This window comes from Scyliorhinus canicula, chromosome 7 (genome assembly GCF_902713615.1).
Source record: "Scyliorhinus canicula chromosome 7, sScyCan1.1, whole genome shotgun sequence".
Classification (NCBI taxonomy): Eukaryota; Metazoa; Chordata; class Chondrichthyes; order Carcharhiniformes; family Scyliorhinidae; genus Scyliorhinus; species Scyliorhinus canicula.
In genome coordinates this window covers 131982439-131996733 of record NC_052152.1, presented here as the reverse complement: position 1 = coordinate 131996733, position 14295 = coordinate 131982439, and the positions used below count along the sequence as shown (strand labels likewise).

Genomic DNA, 14295 nt, shown 5'->3' with positions numbered 1-14295 from the left:
GAGGTTTTTGTGATAAGGTGCGGTTGGCGATTAGGGATTATGTGGAGTTCAATCAGAATGGGGAGGTGTTGGCGGGCATTTTTTGGGAAGCACTGAAGGCAGTGGTCCGGAGGGGGGGAATTGAATTATTTTCTTTAAGGCTCATGCGGATAAGGAAAGGAGGGCGGAACATGACCAGCTCATGAGTGAGATAGTGGAGGTGGACAGGGAATATTCGAGGGTGTCCACCGTGGAGGGATTGGCGAGGAGGAAAATGTTGCAGGGGCAGTTCGACAGGCTGACAACAGGGAGGGCGGTAAGGCAACTGCGTAGGGCAAGAGGGGTGCAATATGATTATGGGGAGAAGGAGAGCTGCAAGCTGGCGCACCAACTGCGGAGGCAGGCTGCGTCCAGGGAAATATTGAAGATACAGACTGGGGCTGGGATGTGGTGTCAGAGCCAGGGAAGATAAATGAGGAATTAAGAGAGTATTACCAGGGACTCTATGAGGCAGACCCAGGAGGAGAGGAGGGGGACATGGGGTGGTTTCTGGACAAGCTCGAATTTCCCTAGACGGAGGAAGCAAAGAGGCAGGCGTTGGAGGAGCCTCTGGGGCTCAGGGAGGTGCTGGATAGTATCCGGGATATGAGGTCGGGGAATGCCCCTGGGCCGGATGGGTACCCGGCAGAATTTTATGAAGAATTTGCGGTGGACCTGGAAGCACACCTGTTGGGGGCGTTTAATGAAGCACTGGAGAAAGAGGAGTTGCAGGAAACGATGGCGCAAGCAGTAATCACACTAATCCCAAAAAAAGGGAAGGATCCGGTGGAATGTGGGTCGCATAGTCCAACATCACTATTGAACATGGATGTCAAAGTATTGGCTAAGTTGTTGGCGGGGAGGATGGAGGATTGTGTCCCGGGGGTGGTTGCAGAAGATCAAACAGGCTTCGTGATGGGCAAGCAGCTCGCGAGTAATATAGGACGGCCGTTGAATGTGGTGATGAATCCGTTGGGGGCTCTGGTACCGCAGGTGGTGGTGTCTATGGATGCTGAGAAGGCATTTGATTGGGTGGAGTGGCGGTACTTGTTCGAAGTTTTGGGAAGGTTTGGGTTTGGGCCAAGATTTGTGGCACGGGTGCAGTTGCTGTATGTGGCATCAAGGGTGAGGATGAGGGCAAATGATATGAGCTCACAAGGCTTTGACTTACACAGTGGTACGAGGCTGGGGTGCCCGTAGTCGCCATTGCTGTGTGTGCTGGCCGGAGAGCCATTGCCGATGGCTCTCTGGGGATCAGCAGAGTGGTGGGGGATTATCTGGGGACAGAAGGAGCTTTGGGTGTTGTTCTATGCCGATGATCTCTTGCTGTCTGTTTCGGATCCGTTGGAGAGTATGGAAAGGTTTATGGGCCTGTTGGGGAGGTTTGGAGGGTTTTCGGAGTACAAGCCGAATGTAGGGAAAAGTGAGGTATTCCCGGTGAATGAACTGGCACAGCGGGCTAATTTAGAGGGGATGATATTTACGGTAGCGAGGGATAGGTTTATGTATTTGGGGACTCAGGTAGCGAGGGAATCCATAGGGGGCTCCATAAGTGGAACTTAACAAAGCTGGTGGAGGAGGCCAGGGAGGATCTTAAGAGGTGGGATACACTGCACTTAACGCTGGCGGGGAGGGTCCAAGTGGTGAAAATTAATATTCTGCCGAGGTTCTTGTTTATCTTTCAGACTCTCCCGATCTTTATACCAAAGGCCTTTTTTTCGGAAAGTGGACACAATCATTTCTGACTTTGTATGGGCGGGGAAGGTGCTGAGGGTGGGGAGGATCCTGCTACAGAGGCAGAGGCAGCAGGGGGCGTTGGCATTGCCAAACTTGTTTCATTATTATTGGATGGCGAATGTGGATACGTTGCGGCAGTGGTGGGAAGGAGAAGGGGTAGAGTGGGTTAGAATGGAGGAGGAATCTTATAAGGGGTCTAGTTTGAGGGCTATGGTGATGGCAGCATTGCCAATGGCTCCGAGGAGGTATTCAGGGAGCCCAGTGGTGCAGTCTACGGTGAAGATATGGAATCAGTTGAGGGGGCATTTTAGGGTGGAAAGGATGTCGGTGCTAACGCCGCTGTGTGAGAATCATGGGTTTGAGCCGGGGAGTGGGTAGATAGTGTATACAGGTGGAGGGAAGTGGGGCTGGTCAAGTTGAGGGATCTGTATTTGGAAGCAGGATTCGCCAGTCTGGAGGAGCTAAAGGAGAGATTAGAGCTGCCGGGGTGGAGTGAGTTCAGGTATCTGCAGGTTCTGGACTTTGCGCGAAAGGACTGGAGGGGGTTCCCTAAGTTGCCGGGATACACCCTGCTGAAGCGACTGGGGACATATACAAGTGGCTGGGGGAGGGAGGTGAGCGGGTGGTGAAGATCAAGGAGACATGGGAAGCAAAGTTGGGAGGAGAGATCAATTGGGGAGTATGGAGTGAGGCACTGCTGAGGGTAAACGGGACCTCCTCTTGTTCAAGGATGAGTCGGATACAGTTTAAGGCGGTGCACAGGTTGCATGTGACTCAGGTGAGAATGAGTGGATTCTTTCAGGGGGTAACAGATGAGTGTGAGAGGTGTGAATCACGCGCACATGTTTTGGAGTTGCAAAAAATTGGGAAGATTCTGGGTGGCAGTGTTCACGGTCTTAGCCAGGATAGTGGAGGAGGGAGTGGACCCGGAGGGGCTCTTCAGGGGGGTTTGAGGAAAGGTGGGGGATGTTTGTGATTGCATTTGAGGGGGTGTTCATCGTGGGGGAGGGGGGGTGAAAAAGGGGAAAAATCTGTACAGACTGTATAGTTGATTGTTGGGAAGTATGTTTCCCAGGGTATTTATTCGCTGCAACCTGTTTTGATTCATGTTGTAATAAAATACATTTTAAAAAGATCAAAGAGAAATGCAGCTCTGAGGAACACAAAAATCAAAGCAACTGGGGATAACCAAGTAGCAGAAACACAGAGTACAATTATCATTCCTCGCAACATGACAGACTAAGATGTGGAAGAACTATTAAGTAACAAGACCATCTGAATTTGTAAAAGCTTGGAGTGGGGGAGCAGGGAAAGATTGTATGGTAATACTTCATTGTACGGGAGTTTTCTTTGGAGATGAAGTGTTATGTTTCTGCATGCCATTGTAATATAAAGGTGCTTCGCAGAGGAAGGGCCAATGTAGGACCGGGGAATAGCATCGCCCACGGTATGATGTCCTGAGTCACCTGGTAACAGACTCAGAGAGCACACTCTGGAAGCAGCCTACCTACATGGCAGCAACTTCATGCATATCAGGAACCTGGGATCTGTAAATAGCTGAAGGCAAACAATAAACAGTTCACATTTAAACATATAAGTCTCAAGATCTCATTATTCAGACATCTAAAAGAATCCATATTACAACACCTATGTTGGTGCATGGTGTTACTATGCTGGTGTGTGGTGTTGTATGTTGGTACGTGGTGTTGTATGTTGGTACGTGGTGTTGTATGTTGGTACGTGGTGTTGTATGTTGGTACGTGGTGTTGTATGTTGATGTCCCGGTGTTTCCCTGTGACCCAGTGTGTTTCAGCATCAATGTAAATACGAAAAGTGAAACCATTACATTGCAATCCTCACAGTCTCAAATTCCTCATTTCAGCCCCATTTTTATAGAGGGTTACTGGTCCCGTTGTTAGGAATCAAATCAGATGTATTTTAATCTCAGATCATCTCACTTATTAATATTTAACACAGTCCTGCAATGTGGACCTGGCATCAGCTTAACTGGACTAGATCCTCACAAATGAGAAAATCAATAGGCGTATAATGATGCAGGTGAGTGCCTGCATCAATTTAATACTATTTATTCTCAGTTTTAACAAAAATTGAGCTGAAAATGGATCATTTCACAAATAGTGTGATGTTTGCTTGCTGTGGGATGAAGAGCAGAGAAATATTCTGCCTGCAATGGCCACCTGGAAAGAGTCCTTGCATCGTTTCAGCAATCGGTGTTAGTTTAGTTCAGGAACAACTCTGTGAACGCCAACAGTAACCCGAGTCCCACCACCCAGCGGTTTTCCCATGTCATTGCTCCATAGTTCCCAGTCACTCTGTCCTGGTGTCGCCTCACTTGCATGGCGAACCCTACAGTCTCCATGGAGCACTGAAGGAGTGGAGTCTGGTGAGAGGTGGCCCGTTTGCCTGGAGTGTTGGGACTTGTTCCGTCCGTGGGCCGCTCGCCGAGGAACAACAGGCGGCGATTGGCCGAGTCTACTTCGATCCTGACCAGTTCGTACTCAGTGTGAGGGAGCTGGATGCCCAGTGCCAGGCAGCCATTGGTGGAGCTGACCTCCTGCTCCTGCCCCAGCAACCAAGGGGCAGCCATCCCGCAGGATCCTTCGGTAGAGACGTTCAACAGCAAGGTCATGGTCACGTCCAAAGGCGTCACCCACGCCCGCCGTGCTGTGAATGTGAAGTCGGTGCCTCCCCTTACCTGGGTGGAGGAACTACCCTTGCTGTAGTCACCCCAGGCACGGACCAGGAACGTGGGTCTCCTGCAGGCTGGGTCAGAGTAGTGGGTGTAGTGACCCTCCCAGGTGTGGCTGCTGTCGTGAAACACAAAATACCTGGTGAGGAAGAGGACAGCAGGGCGCCCCTCGCACAACCGGCTTGCCCACTGCCCGCCCAGGCGGGCGACGACCTCCTGTTGGGCGGGCAGGGTCGGCGGATGGTGCTCATCTGCCCGGTAGATGATCCCGCAGGCCACACACGGGTGCACGTGATGCTGTGGAGCAGAAAGAGGAGAATCTCCATCAGCAAACATGAGCAGAATAAACAGCAAAACCACTCTGAGCATCTGCAGTTGGTCAGAGTTCACCTGGTCATTCATGGGAAGAATTGTTTGTGCTCACTCTGAGGAGAAATTAGAACACAAATCATTAAATGGAACAATGCTGGTTGATAAGGCCATAACTACAGGACGGATTGTGGCGGCACAGTGGTTAGCACTGCTGCCTCACGGTGCCGAGGACCCGGGTTCGATCTTGGCCCCGAGTCACTGTCCATGTGGAATTTGCATGTTCTTCCCGTGTCTGTGTGGGTCTCACTCCCACAACCCAAAGATGTGTGAGATAGGTGGATTGGCCACGCTAAATTGCCCCTGAATTGGAAAAAAAATATTGGGTACTCTATATATATATTTTTTTTAACTACTGGACGAATTGGGGGTGGGTGTGGGGGTGTGTGGGCACATGGGGGGGGGGGGGGGGGGGGTGGCGGGGATGCCATTTATCATGGCTAATCCACCAAACCTGCACATCTTTGGACTGTGGGGGGAAACCGGAGGAAACCTACGCAGACACAGGTAGAACGTGCAAACTCAGACAGTCACCTGAGGCCCTTGTGTTGTGAGGTAGCCGTGCTAACCACTGCCACCCATTAAAGACCTTTACAATGGGCTGGTTTAGCTCACTCAGCTAAATCGCTGGCTTTTAAAGCAGACCAAGCAGGCCAGCAGCACGGTTCGATTCCCGTAACAGCCTCCCCGGACAGGCGCCGGAATGTGGCGACTAGGGGCTTTTCACAGTAACTTCATTGAAGCCTACTCGTGACAATAAGCGATTTTCATTTCATTTTCATGTAGTGAAACCATTAGATGAGTTCTGGAACAGCTTATTTACACAGAGAGTGCTTAGATGGTGCAACCTTGTACAACAGAGATTAGTTGAGATGAATAACATAGACGCATTTCCGTAAAGGTTAGACAAGCACGTGAGGGAAACGGGAATAGAGGATTAAGATGATAGTTAAAAGAGAAAGGCTAGGAGGAGCATAAATGCCAGCATTGACCAGTTGGGTTGAATGGCCAGTTTCTATGCATTAAAAACTATGCAAGATCCTGGAGGGGGTAAGTACCCTCTATATTGACCCCATCTTCTTGCATCGGACAGCAGATACAGAAGTCTGAGAACACGCACGAACAGACTCAAAAACAGCTTCTTCCCCGCTATTACCAGACTCCTAAATGACCCTCTTGTGAACTGATCTCATTAACACTACACCCTGTATGCTTCATCCGATGCCAGTGCTTATGTAGTTACATTATATACCGTGTGTTGCCCTATTATGTATTTTCTTTTATTCCCTTTTCTTCCCATATACTTAATTATCTGTTGAAAAATGAAAATCGCTTATTGTCACGAGTCATTCAGCAGTTTGAGAACAATCCAAACACACGGCCAGAGTAAACGTCAGTGTCAGCAGCTGTAGCCAAGGTTCCCACAGGCCTTCGCTTTGTTTAATCAGACAAAAATAAGGAGAGTGACCAGAGTTAATACTGAGGAATGAGGACTAGTTACTAAAAGCCTGGTCAGGCTTGAAGGAATGTCTTAAAGGAGGAGAGAGATGGAGAGGTTTTGGGAACTCCCAGGCTTGGGGCCTAGGCTGATGAGGCATGGGCACCAAAGGTGGTGTGAATGGAGTAACCCATGTCATCACCACATTGCTCCAGGAAAGGTTTTCTATTTCCCCTCAACTCCGTGTTTTATGTTTGCATTCACCTCACATCGTCTCCACTGACTACTCGTCTCAGAGAATCCAGCAAACTGGCACGGTATGCTAGGAGATTAGTTGCAGGAGCTGTTTGTAATGGGGCAATAACTTAGAAAAGGGGAGCTCTAATAGTCTTTACCCAGAAGAACCCTGCACAGTTACGAGCTGGATTAATCCTCAGTTATTGCTCTTCCCAGTTTGTATCAAGTCCACAATGATTCAACAGTCACAGCTCACTCCCTGAACCTCTCCGACTTTCCCTTCACTTTTAAGACACTCCTTAAGGTCCACCTCTTTGACCAAGGGTTCGACACTCCTGATATCACCTTTCGTCCATTTTGGTTTGGTTACAAATTCAGCCGGTTGAGACATGTACATTGTTAGATACACTAAGCCAACCCAAGCAGTTGTGGTGATCACATGGCACATGGCAAAATTTCTACCACTGGGCGTTTTCATTCCCTCATAACTGAGAACAATTAGTCAACAACGGCATTATGGTTGTATCATGCAACCAGCAGGATGGTGGAAGATCTGGATGGACCTCATCTGGGAAAAGATTGAGATTGAGGTTCTTCCCTCTAATTAGGAAAATTATGACAAAGTTTGATGGGGTGAATGTACAGAAGCTGTTTCCAATTAGGGGGGAGAGGGCTCCAAAATTTGGGGCAATAAATACAAAATAGTCGCCGATAAATGTCTTTACTTGAAGGGTGATTAGAATGTGGCACTCACTAACTCATGGAGTCATTAAGCAAACAGAATTGATGCATTTAGGAGGAAATTGGATAAATACATGAGGGAGTGGGTGGCACGATAGCACAGTGGTTAGCACTGCTGCTGCATAGTGGCGGGGACCCGGGTTCGATTCCGGTCTTGTGGGTGACTGTCCCTGTGGAGTTCATACATTCTCCCCGTGTCTGCGCGGGTTTCCTCCGGGTGCTCCGGTTTCCTCCCACAGCCCAAAGATGTGCAGATTAGGTGGATTGGCCTTGTTAAATTGGCCCTTGGTGCCCACAAAAGGATGGGTGGGGTTCCAGGGAGGTATGGGCATAGGTAGGGTACTCTTTTAGAGGATCAGTGCAGACTCTATGGGCCAAATGGCCTCCTTCTGCACTGTAGTGATGCTATGAGAATGGTCTCATAGAATCTCATGCAATTTCACGATGTTGAAATGTAATGGACACCCGCACACTTACCAAAGCAGCCTGCAGGGGGCATTGATAACCAGTAGGTCGATAATGGGTTCTCTGAGCCCAGTTTGTATGAATGTCTCCCAGGAAGAGCTCCTTCACCATCTGTTGGTGGGTCCGTTCCTCCACCCGCACGAGGTTGAGCTCGTGCATCGCAAACCCGAGTCCAGCTGTGCAGTCGTGGTTGGTCCTGGCATTCAGGATCTCATAGGTTTTTCCCGGCGACCAGGCTATCCTGAGGTGGTTGAATCCGGCGCACGAGTGGTTCATCCTGTCCAAGATGGCCGCCATTGCCTGCCCACTGTGGAAGGCTATGGCCACTTGCTGCAGGCGGTAGTTGGCCTCTGTGGCTCCGCGAGTGACCCAGGAGGCCTGGCGCAGACGGATCTTCCCTTTGATCACCAGGGTATAGGCAGGCCTCGTGCATTGATGGTCAGTATAATAGAACTGGTAGGCCTTAAACGTCCCGTTCAGGTAGAACATGTAGGATCTAGTGATGAATTCAGGCCCAGGACGCACCTCACACCTGGCAGAAGGAGTTCACAAAGAATCACAAACCTTTGCCCAAATTCACACCAGTGTCCCTGTGCTTGAGAATCTATGCTGGCCCTCAGCCCAACAACCACTCAGTTTTAAAATTCTCATTCTTGTTTTACATTAGCTCCATGGATTGACACCCCGCTATCTCTGATTGTAATCTCCTCTGGCTCTATAACCCTCCGCGATCTTGGTGCTTTTCCAACTCTGATCTCTTATGCCCCCCCAGATTTCCATTGCCACAGTATTGGTGGCTGTGCCTTCAGCTGCCTGGGCTGTAAGCTCTGGAATTTCTTCCCTCAACGTCTTCACCTCACCATCATTCTCGCCGTTAAACTGCTCTTTAAAACTTGCCTCTTTTCTGTTTTAGTATCTCCGTACACAGCTTTGTGTCAAAGGTTTCTGACAATTCTGTGCCTTGGGATGTCTTACATGAATGGTGTTATATAAATGCAAGTTGTTATTGTTAAATACGGCATGGTTATTAGAGGAGGTGCATCTTTATTCCCATGTAGCCATTATGTTTGACTAGCCACCAGGAACCATTAGTTAAGACATAGCTCCCTATGTTGCTCTATACTGACCTATCAGGTGTCTCTTAATTTCCAACTGGCCAGTTCCTCATGTTCCTCAACCCAATGATTGCTGGAAAGTAATTCTTGGAATTACAGATATTACAGTTTGTCCCAACTCATCGGTATTGGCACTTATTCTTCACTTGATCAGTTATTTGGATCCCACCTTTTCTCCCTCTCTCCCTTTCTTCCCTTTTCCATTATTGCAAGGTGAGATGGAGTATACGAAAGTCGGGAAGTCTTGTTACAGGGCTTTAGTGAGACTGCACCTCGAATGCTGTGCCCTCTTTATGTAAAGAGACATATCGCTGCATTGGAAGCAGTTCAGAGAAGGTTCACTAGGCTGATTCCTGGGATGAAAGAGTGGGCAATGAAGTGGCAGATGGAATACAATGTGGAAAAGTGTGAGGTTTTGCACTTTGGAAGGAGGAATTTAGGCATAGACTATTTTCTAAATGGGGAAATGCTTAGGAAACCAGAAGCACAAAGGGACTTGGGAGTCATTGTTCATGATTCTCTTAATGTGCAGGTTCAGTCGGCAGTTAAGAAAACAAATGCAATGTTATCATTCATGTCAAGAGGGCTAGAATACAAGACCAGGGACGTACTTCTGAAGCTGTATAAGGATCTGGTCATTGAAGTTTTGGGCCCCATATCTAAGGAAGGATGTGCTGGCCTTGGAAAGGGTCCAGAGGAAGTTCAAAAGAATGATCCCTGGAATGAAGAACTTGTATGAGGAACGGTTGAGGACTCTGGGTCTGTACTCGTTGGGCAGCACGGTAGCATAATGGATAGCACAATGGCTTCACAGTTCCAGGGCCCCAGGTTCGATTCCCGGCTTGGGTCACTGTCTGCACGTTCTCCCCGGGTCTGCGTGTGTTTCCTCCGGATGCTCCGGTTTCCTAGATGTGCAGGGGTTAGTGGATTGGCTATGCTAATTTGTCCTTAGTGTCCACAAAAGCTAAAGTGGGGTTACAGGGATAGGGTGGAAGTGTGGGGATAGGGTGGAGGTGTGGGCTTAGGTAGGTGCTCTTTCCAAGGGCCGGTGGAAACTTGATGGGACGAATGGCCTCCTTCCGCACTGTAAATTCTGTGATTCTGTGAGTTTAAAAAGAGGGGGGATCTCATTGAAACTTATAGGATACTGCGAGGCCTGGTATACAGTGGATGTGGAGAGGATGTTTCCATTTGTAGGAGAAACTAGAACCAGAGGACACAATCTCAGACTAAAGGGACGATCCTTTAAAACAGAAATGAGGAGGAATTTCTTCAGCCAGAGGGTGGTGAATCTGTGGAACTCTTTGCCGCTGAAGGCTGTGGAGGCCAAATCACTGAGTGTCTTTAAGACAGATATAGATAGGTTCTTGATTAATAAGGGGATCAGACAAGGCAGGAGAATGGGGATGAGAAAATATCAGCCATCATTGAATGGCGGAGCAGACTCGATAGGCCGAGTGGCCTAATTCTGCTCCTATGTCTTATGGTCTTATGAAGGGTTTGCCTTAAGAGGAAACTTTGGACAGGTTGGGCCTGTATTCATTGGGGTTTCGGAAGAATGAGTGGTGATCTTATTGAAACATCAGAATCTGAGGGAACTTGACAGGGTGGATGCTGGGAGGATGTCTCTCCATGTGGGGAAATCAAGAAGTACAGAAGATAGTTTCAGAACAAGAGGTCTCCCATTTAAGATGGAAGGGAGGATACATTTCTTCAGACAGAGGATGGACATTCTTTGAATTTCTCTTCCCCAACATTTGGTGGAGTCTGGTCCATTGCATATATTCAAGGCTGAGTTAGACAGTTTTGACCTGCTAGAGAATCAAGAGTTATGGAGGACAGACAGAAAGTGGATTTAAGGCTGCCGCCAAATCACCTATTTCATTTAATGGGAGAACAGGCTCAATTGGCCGAATGGCCTACTCCTGCTCCTGTTTCTGATGATCTTCTGATCAAACAACTTTCTCACGCATTCTTAAAAGTTCATATGCTTTAGCCACCAATTCCGTCAGTGCTTTCCACAGTCTCACAATCCTTTAGGCATTGATCACTGTCCTAAATTGCTTTATGTAATCCTTTTCAAAAACCTTTGACAGGATGTTGGCATTGCTGGCTCGGCCAGCATTAATTGCCCATCTCTAATTGCTCTTTACAAGGTTGTGGTGAGCTGTCTTTTTGAACCGCTGCGGTCTCTGTGGTGTAGGTACACCCACTGTGCTGTATGGGAGGGAGTTCCAAGATTTTTCCCCAGTGACAGTGACGAAACGGCGATATATTTCCAAGTCAGGATGGTGATTGACCTGGTGGTGGCATTCCCAGATACCTGCTGCCCTTGTCCTTCGAGATGTCAGTGGTCATGGGTTTGGAAGGTTTTGCCTAAGGAACCTTGATGAGTTCCTGCAGTGCATCTTGTAGATGGTACACACGGCTGCCACTGATTGTTGGTGGTGGAGAGATTAAATGTTTGCAAAATGGGTACCAATCAAATGGGTTGCTTTGTCTTGGATAGTGTTGAGACTCTTTAAAAAAAATATTTTTCGTGTTTTTAATAAATTTAGAGTACCCAATTCGCTGGGCGCAATTCTCCCATCGGGAGACTAAGTCCCGACGCCAGAGTGAAAACCGGAGTGTTTCACTCCTGCGTCGGAGGCCGCTCCCAGCCCCCTATTCTCCCACCCTTGGGGGGCTAGGAGCGGCGCCGCGTCATTTACGCGTGCTGGGCCTTGGCGCGTGTAAAAGCGGCGCCGCGTAAATGACGTCACCCGCGCATGTGCATGTTGGCCGGCGCCAACCCGCGCATGCGCGGTTGCCGTCCTCCCCGCGGCCGCCCCGTCAAGAAGAAATCGGATGGATCTTGCAAGGCGGCGGAGGAAAGGAGGTCCTCCTTCAGAGACGCCGGACCGCCGATCGGTGGGCTCCGATCGCGGGCCAGACCTCTTTTGAGCCTCCCCCCCGCCCGGTGCAAGAACCCCCCTCCTGCTCCCACAGGCCGCCCTCCCAGCATTCCCGTGCTGTTCAGGGCGGCAGCGACCGGGTCTGGACGGCGCCGGCGGGAACCTGTCGTGTTGGGCAGGCCGCTCGGCCCATCCGAGCTGGAGAATCGCCACTCGCCCGTTACAAATGGCAAGCAGCGATTCTCCCAGCGGTCAGCCGTGAATCTCGCCGCGCCGGTTTGGGGGGGTGGGAGAATCGCGTGCGGGTGCCGGGGCGGCATGGCGGGACTCGCTCGGCGCCCCGGCGATTCTCCCACCCAGCGTGGGGGGGGGGGGGGGGGGGGGAGAATTCCGCCCCCTTTTGTTCAATTAAGGGGCAATTTAGGGTGGGCAATCCACCTAACCTGCGCATTTTTTTTGGTTGCGGGGAGAAAGTGCAAACTCCACATGGGCAGTGACCTGGGGCAGGAGTCAAACCCAGGTCCTCGGCGCTGTGAGTGTTGAGCCTCTTGAGTGCTGTTGGAGCTGCACTCATCCAGACAAGTAGGGAGCATTCTCACACTCCTGACCTTTGCCTTGTAGATGGTGGACAGTCTTTGGAGAGTCAGGAGGTGAGTTACTCACTGCAGGATTCCTAGCCTCTGATGGGCTCTTGTAGCCACAGTATTAATATGGCTAGTCCAGTTCAGTTTATGGTCAATGGTAATCCCCAGGATATTTATAGAGGAGGATTCAACGATGGTAATGTCATTGAAAGTCAAAGGGTGATGGTTAGTTTTTTTCTCATTGAAGATGGTCATTGCCTGGCACTTGTGTGATGTGAGTGTTACTTGCCATGTTACTTGACAAGACTTGTCCAAGTCTTGCTACATTTGGGCATGGACTGCTTCAATGTCTGAGGAGTCATAAATGGTGGGCATAGTGCAGTAATCAGTGAACTATCCCACGTCTGCCTTATGATGAAAGGGAGGTCATTAATGAAGCAGCTGATGATGGTTGGGCCTAGGACAACCCTAGGGAACTCCTGCAGTTACTTTCAACCATCTTTCTTTTTGCCAGGTGTGACTCCAATCAGCGGAGAGTTTTCCCCTGATTCCCATTGACTCCAGTTTGGCTAGAGCTCCTTGATGCCATACTGGGTCAAATGGTGTTTTGATGTCAAGGGCAGCCACTCTCACCTCACCTGTGGAATTGAGTTCTTTTGTCCCTGTTTGAATCAAGGCTGTAATGAGGTCAGGAGCTGAGTGACCCTGGTGGAATCTAAACTGAGCGTCCGTGAGCAGGTTATTGCTGAGTAAGTGCCGCTTGGTAGCACTGTTGATGACTCCTGCCATCATTTATAGAATCGTAGAATTTACAGTGAAGAAGGAGGCCATTTGGCCCATCGAGTCTGTACTAGCCCTTGGAAAGAGCATCCTACTTAAGCCCAAGTCTCCACCCTATCCCGTAATCCAGTAACACCAACTAACATTTTGCACACTAAGGGCAATTTAGCATGGCCAATCCACGTAACCTGCACATTTTTGGTCTGTGGGAGGAAACTGGGGCACCCAAAGGGAACTCATGCAGACAGGGGGAGGACGTGCAAACTCCACACATACAGTCACCCGAGGCCGGAATTGAACCCTGGAGCTGTGAGGCAGCAGTGCTAACCACTGTGCTACCATGCCGTCCGTGATTGAGAGTAGGCCAGTAGGGCTGTAATTGGTTGGGTTGGATTTGTCCTGTTTTTGTGCACAGGACAAACTGGGGGAGATGAATCATCCACTTGGCACTTCTTGCTGAAGGTTGTTGCGAATGTTTCAGTCTTGTCTTTTGCGCATATGTGCTGGGCTCCTCCATCATTGAGGATGGGGATATTTGTGGAGCCTCCTCCAGTGAGTTGTTTCATTGTCCACTACCATTCAAGGTTGGATGTGGCAGGACTCATAGAATAATAGAATTTATAGTGCAAGCACCCCGAGGGGGAAGAGGGTCTTCTTGGAGCGGAGTAGGGATAGGGGGGGGCTGGCGTTGCCCAACCTCTCGGGGTACTACTGGGCGGCCAACGTGTCGATGGTGCGTAAGTGGGTGATGGAGAGGGAGGGGGCAGCATGGAAACGGATGGAGAGAGCGTCCTGTGGGGATACAAGCCTGGGGGCCCTGGTAACGGCGCCGTGGCTGCTCCCTCCCACGAGGTATACCACGAGTCCGGTGGTGGCGGCTACCCTCAAGATTTGGGGGCAGTGGAGGCGACATAGGGGAGAAGTGGGGGGCTCGATGGAGGCTCCGTTAAGGGGGAACCATAGGTTCGTCCCGGGGAACATGGATGGGGGATTTCGGGGATGGTATAGAGCGGGCATTAGACAGCTGAGGGACCTGTTTATCGACGGAAGGTTTGCGGGCCTGGGGGAGTTGGAGGAGAAATTTGGGCTCCCGCCGGGAAACATGTTTAGATATCTGCAGGTAAAGGCATTTGCTAGACGGCAGGTGGAGGGATTCCCTGCGCTCCCCGCGAAGGGGGTGAGTGACAGGGTGCTCTCGGGGGTCTGG

At 49.9% G+C, this 14295-nt stretch overlaps 1 protein-coding gene across 1 annotated transcript in view; it reads right to left on the bottom strand.

The window, feature by feature from the left end:
- Nucleotides 1–3794: 3794 nt before the first annotated feature.
- The window catches only part of apcdd1l (adenomatosis polyposis coli down-regulated 1-like), a 53777-nt gene continuing 43276 nt past the window's right edge, over nt 3795–14295 (bottom strand). Inside the window, exons 3-4 of the mRNA XM_038802352.1 lie at nt 7728–8247; nt 3795–4762 (exon numbers count right to left, since the gene is read on the bottom strand). Coding sequence (XP_038658280.1) covers nt 3995–4762; nt 7728–8247 — 1288 coding nt within the window. The 3' untranslated portion in view covers nt 3795–3994. The remainder of the gene's footprint in view (nt 4763–7727; nt 8248–14295) is intronic.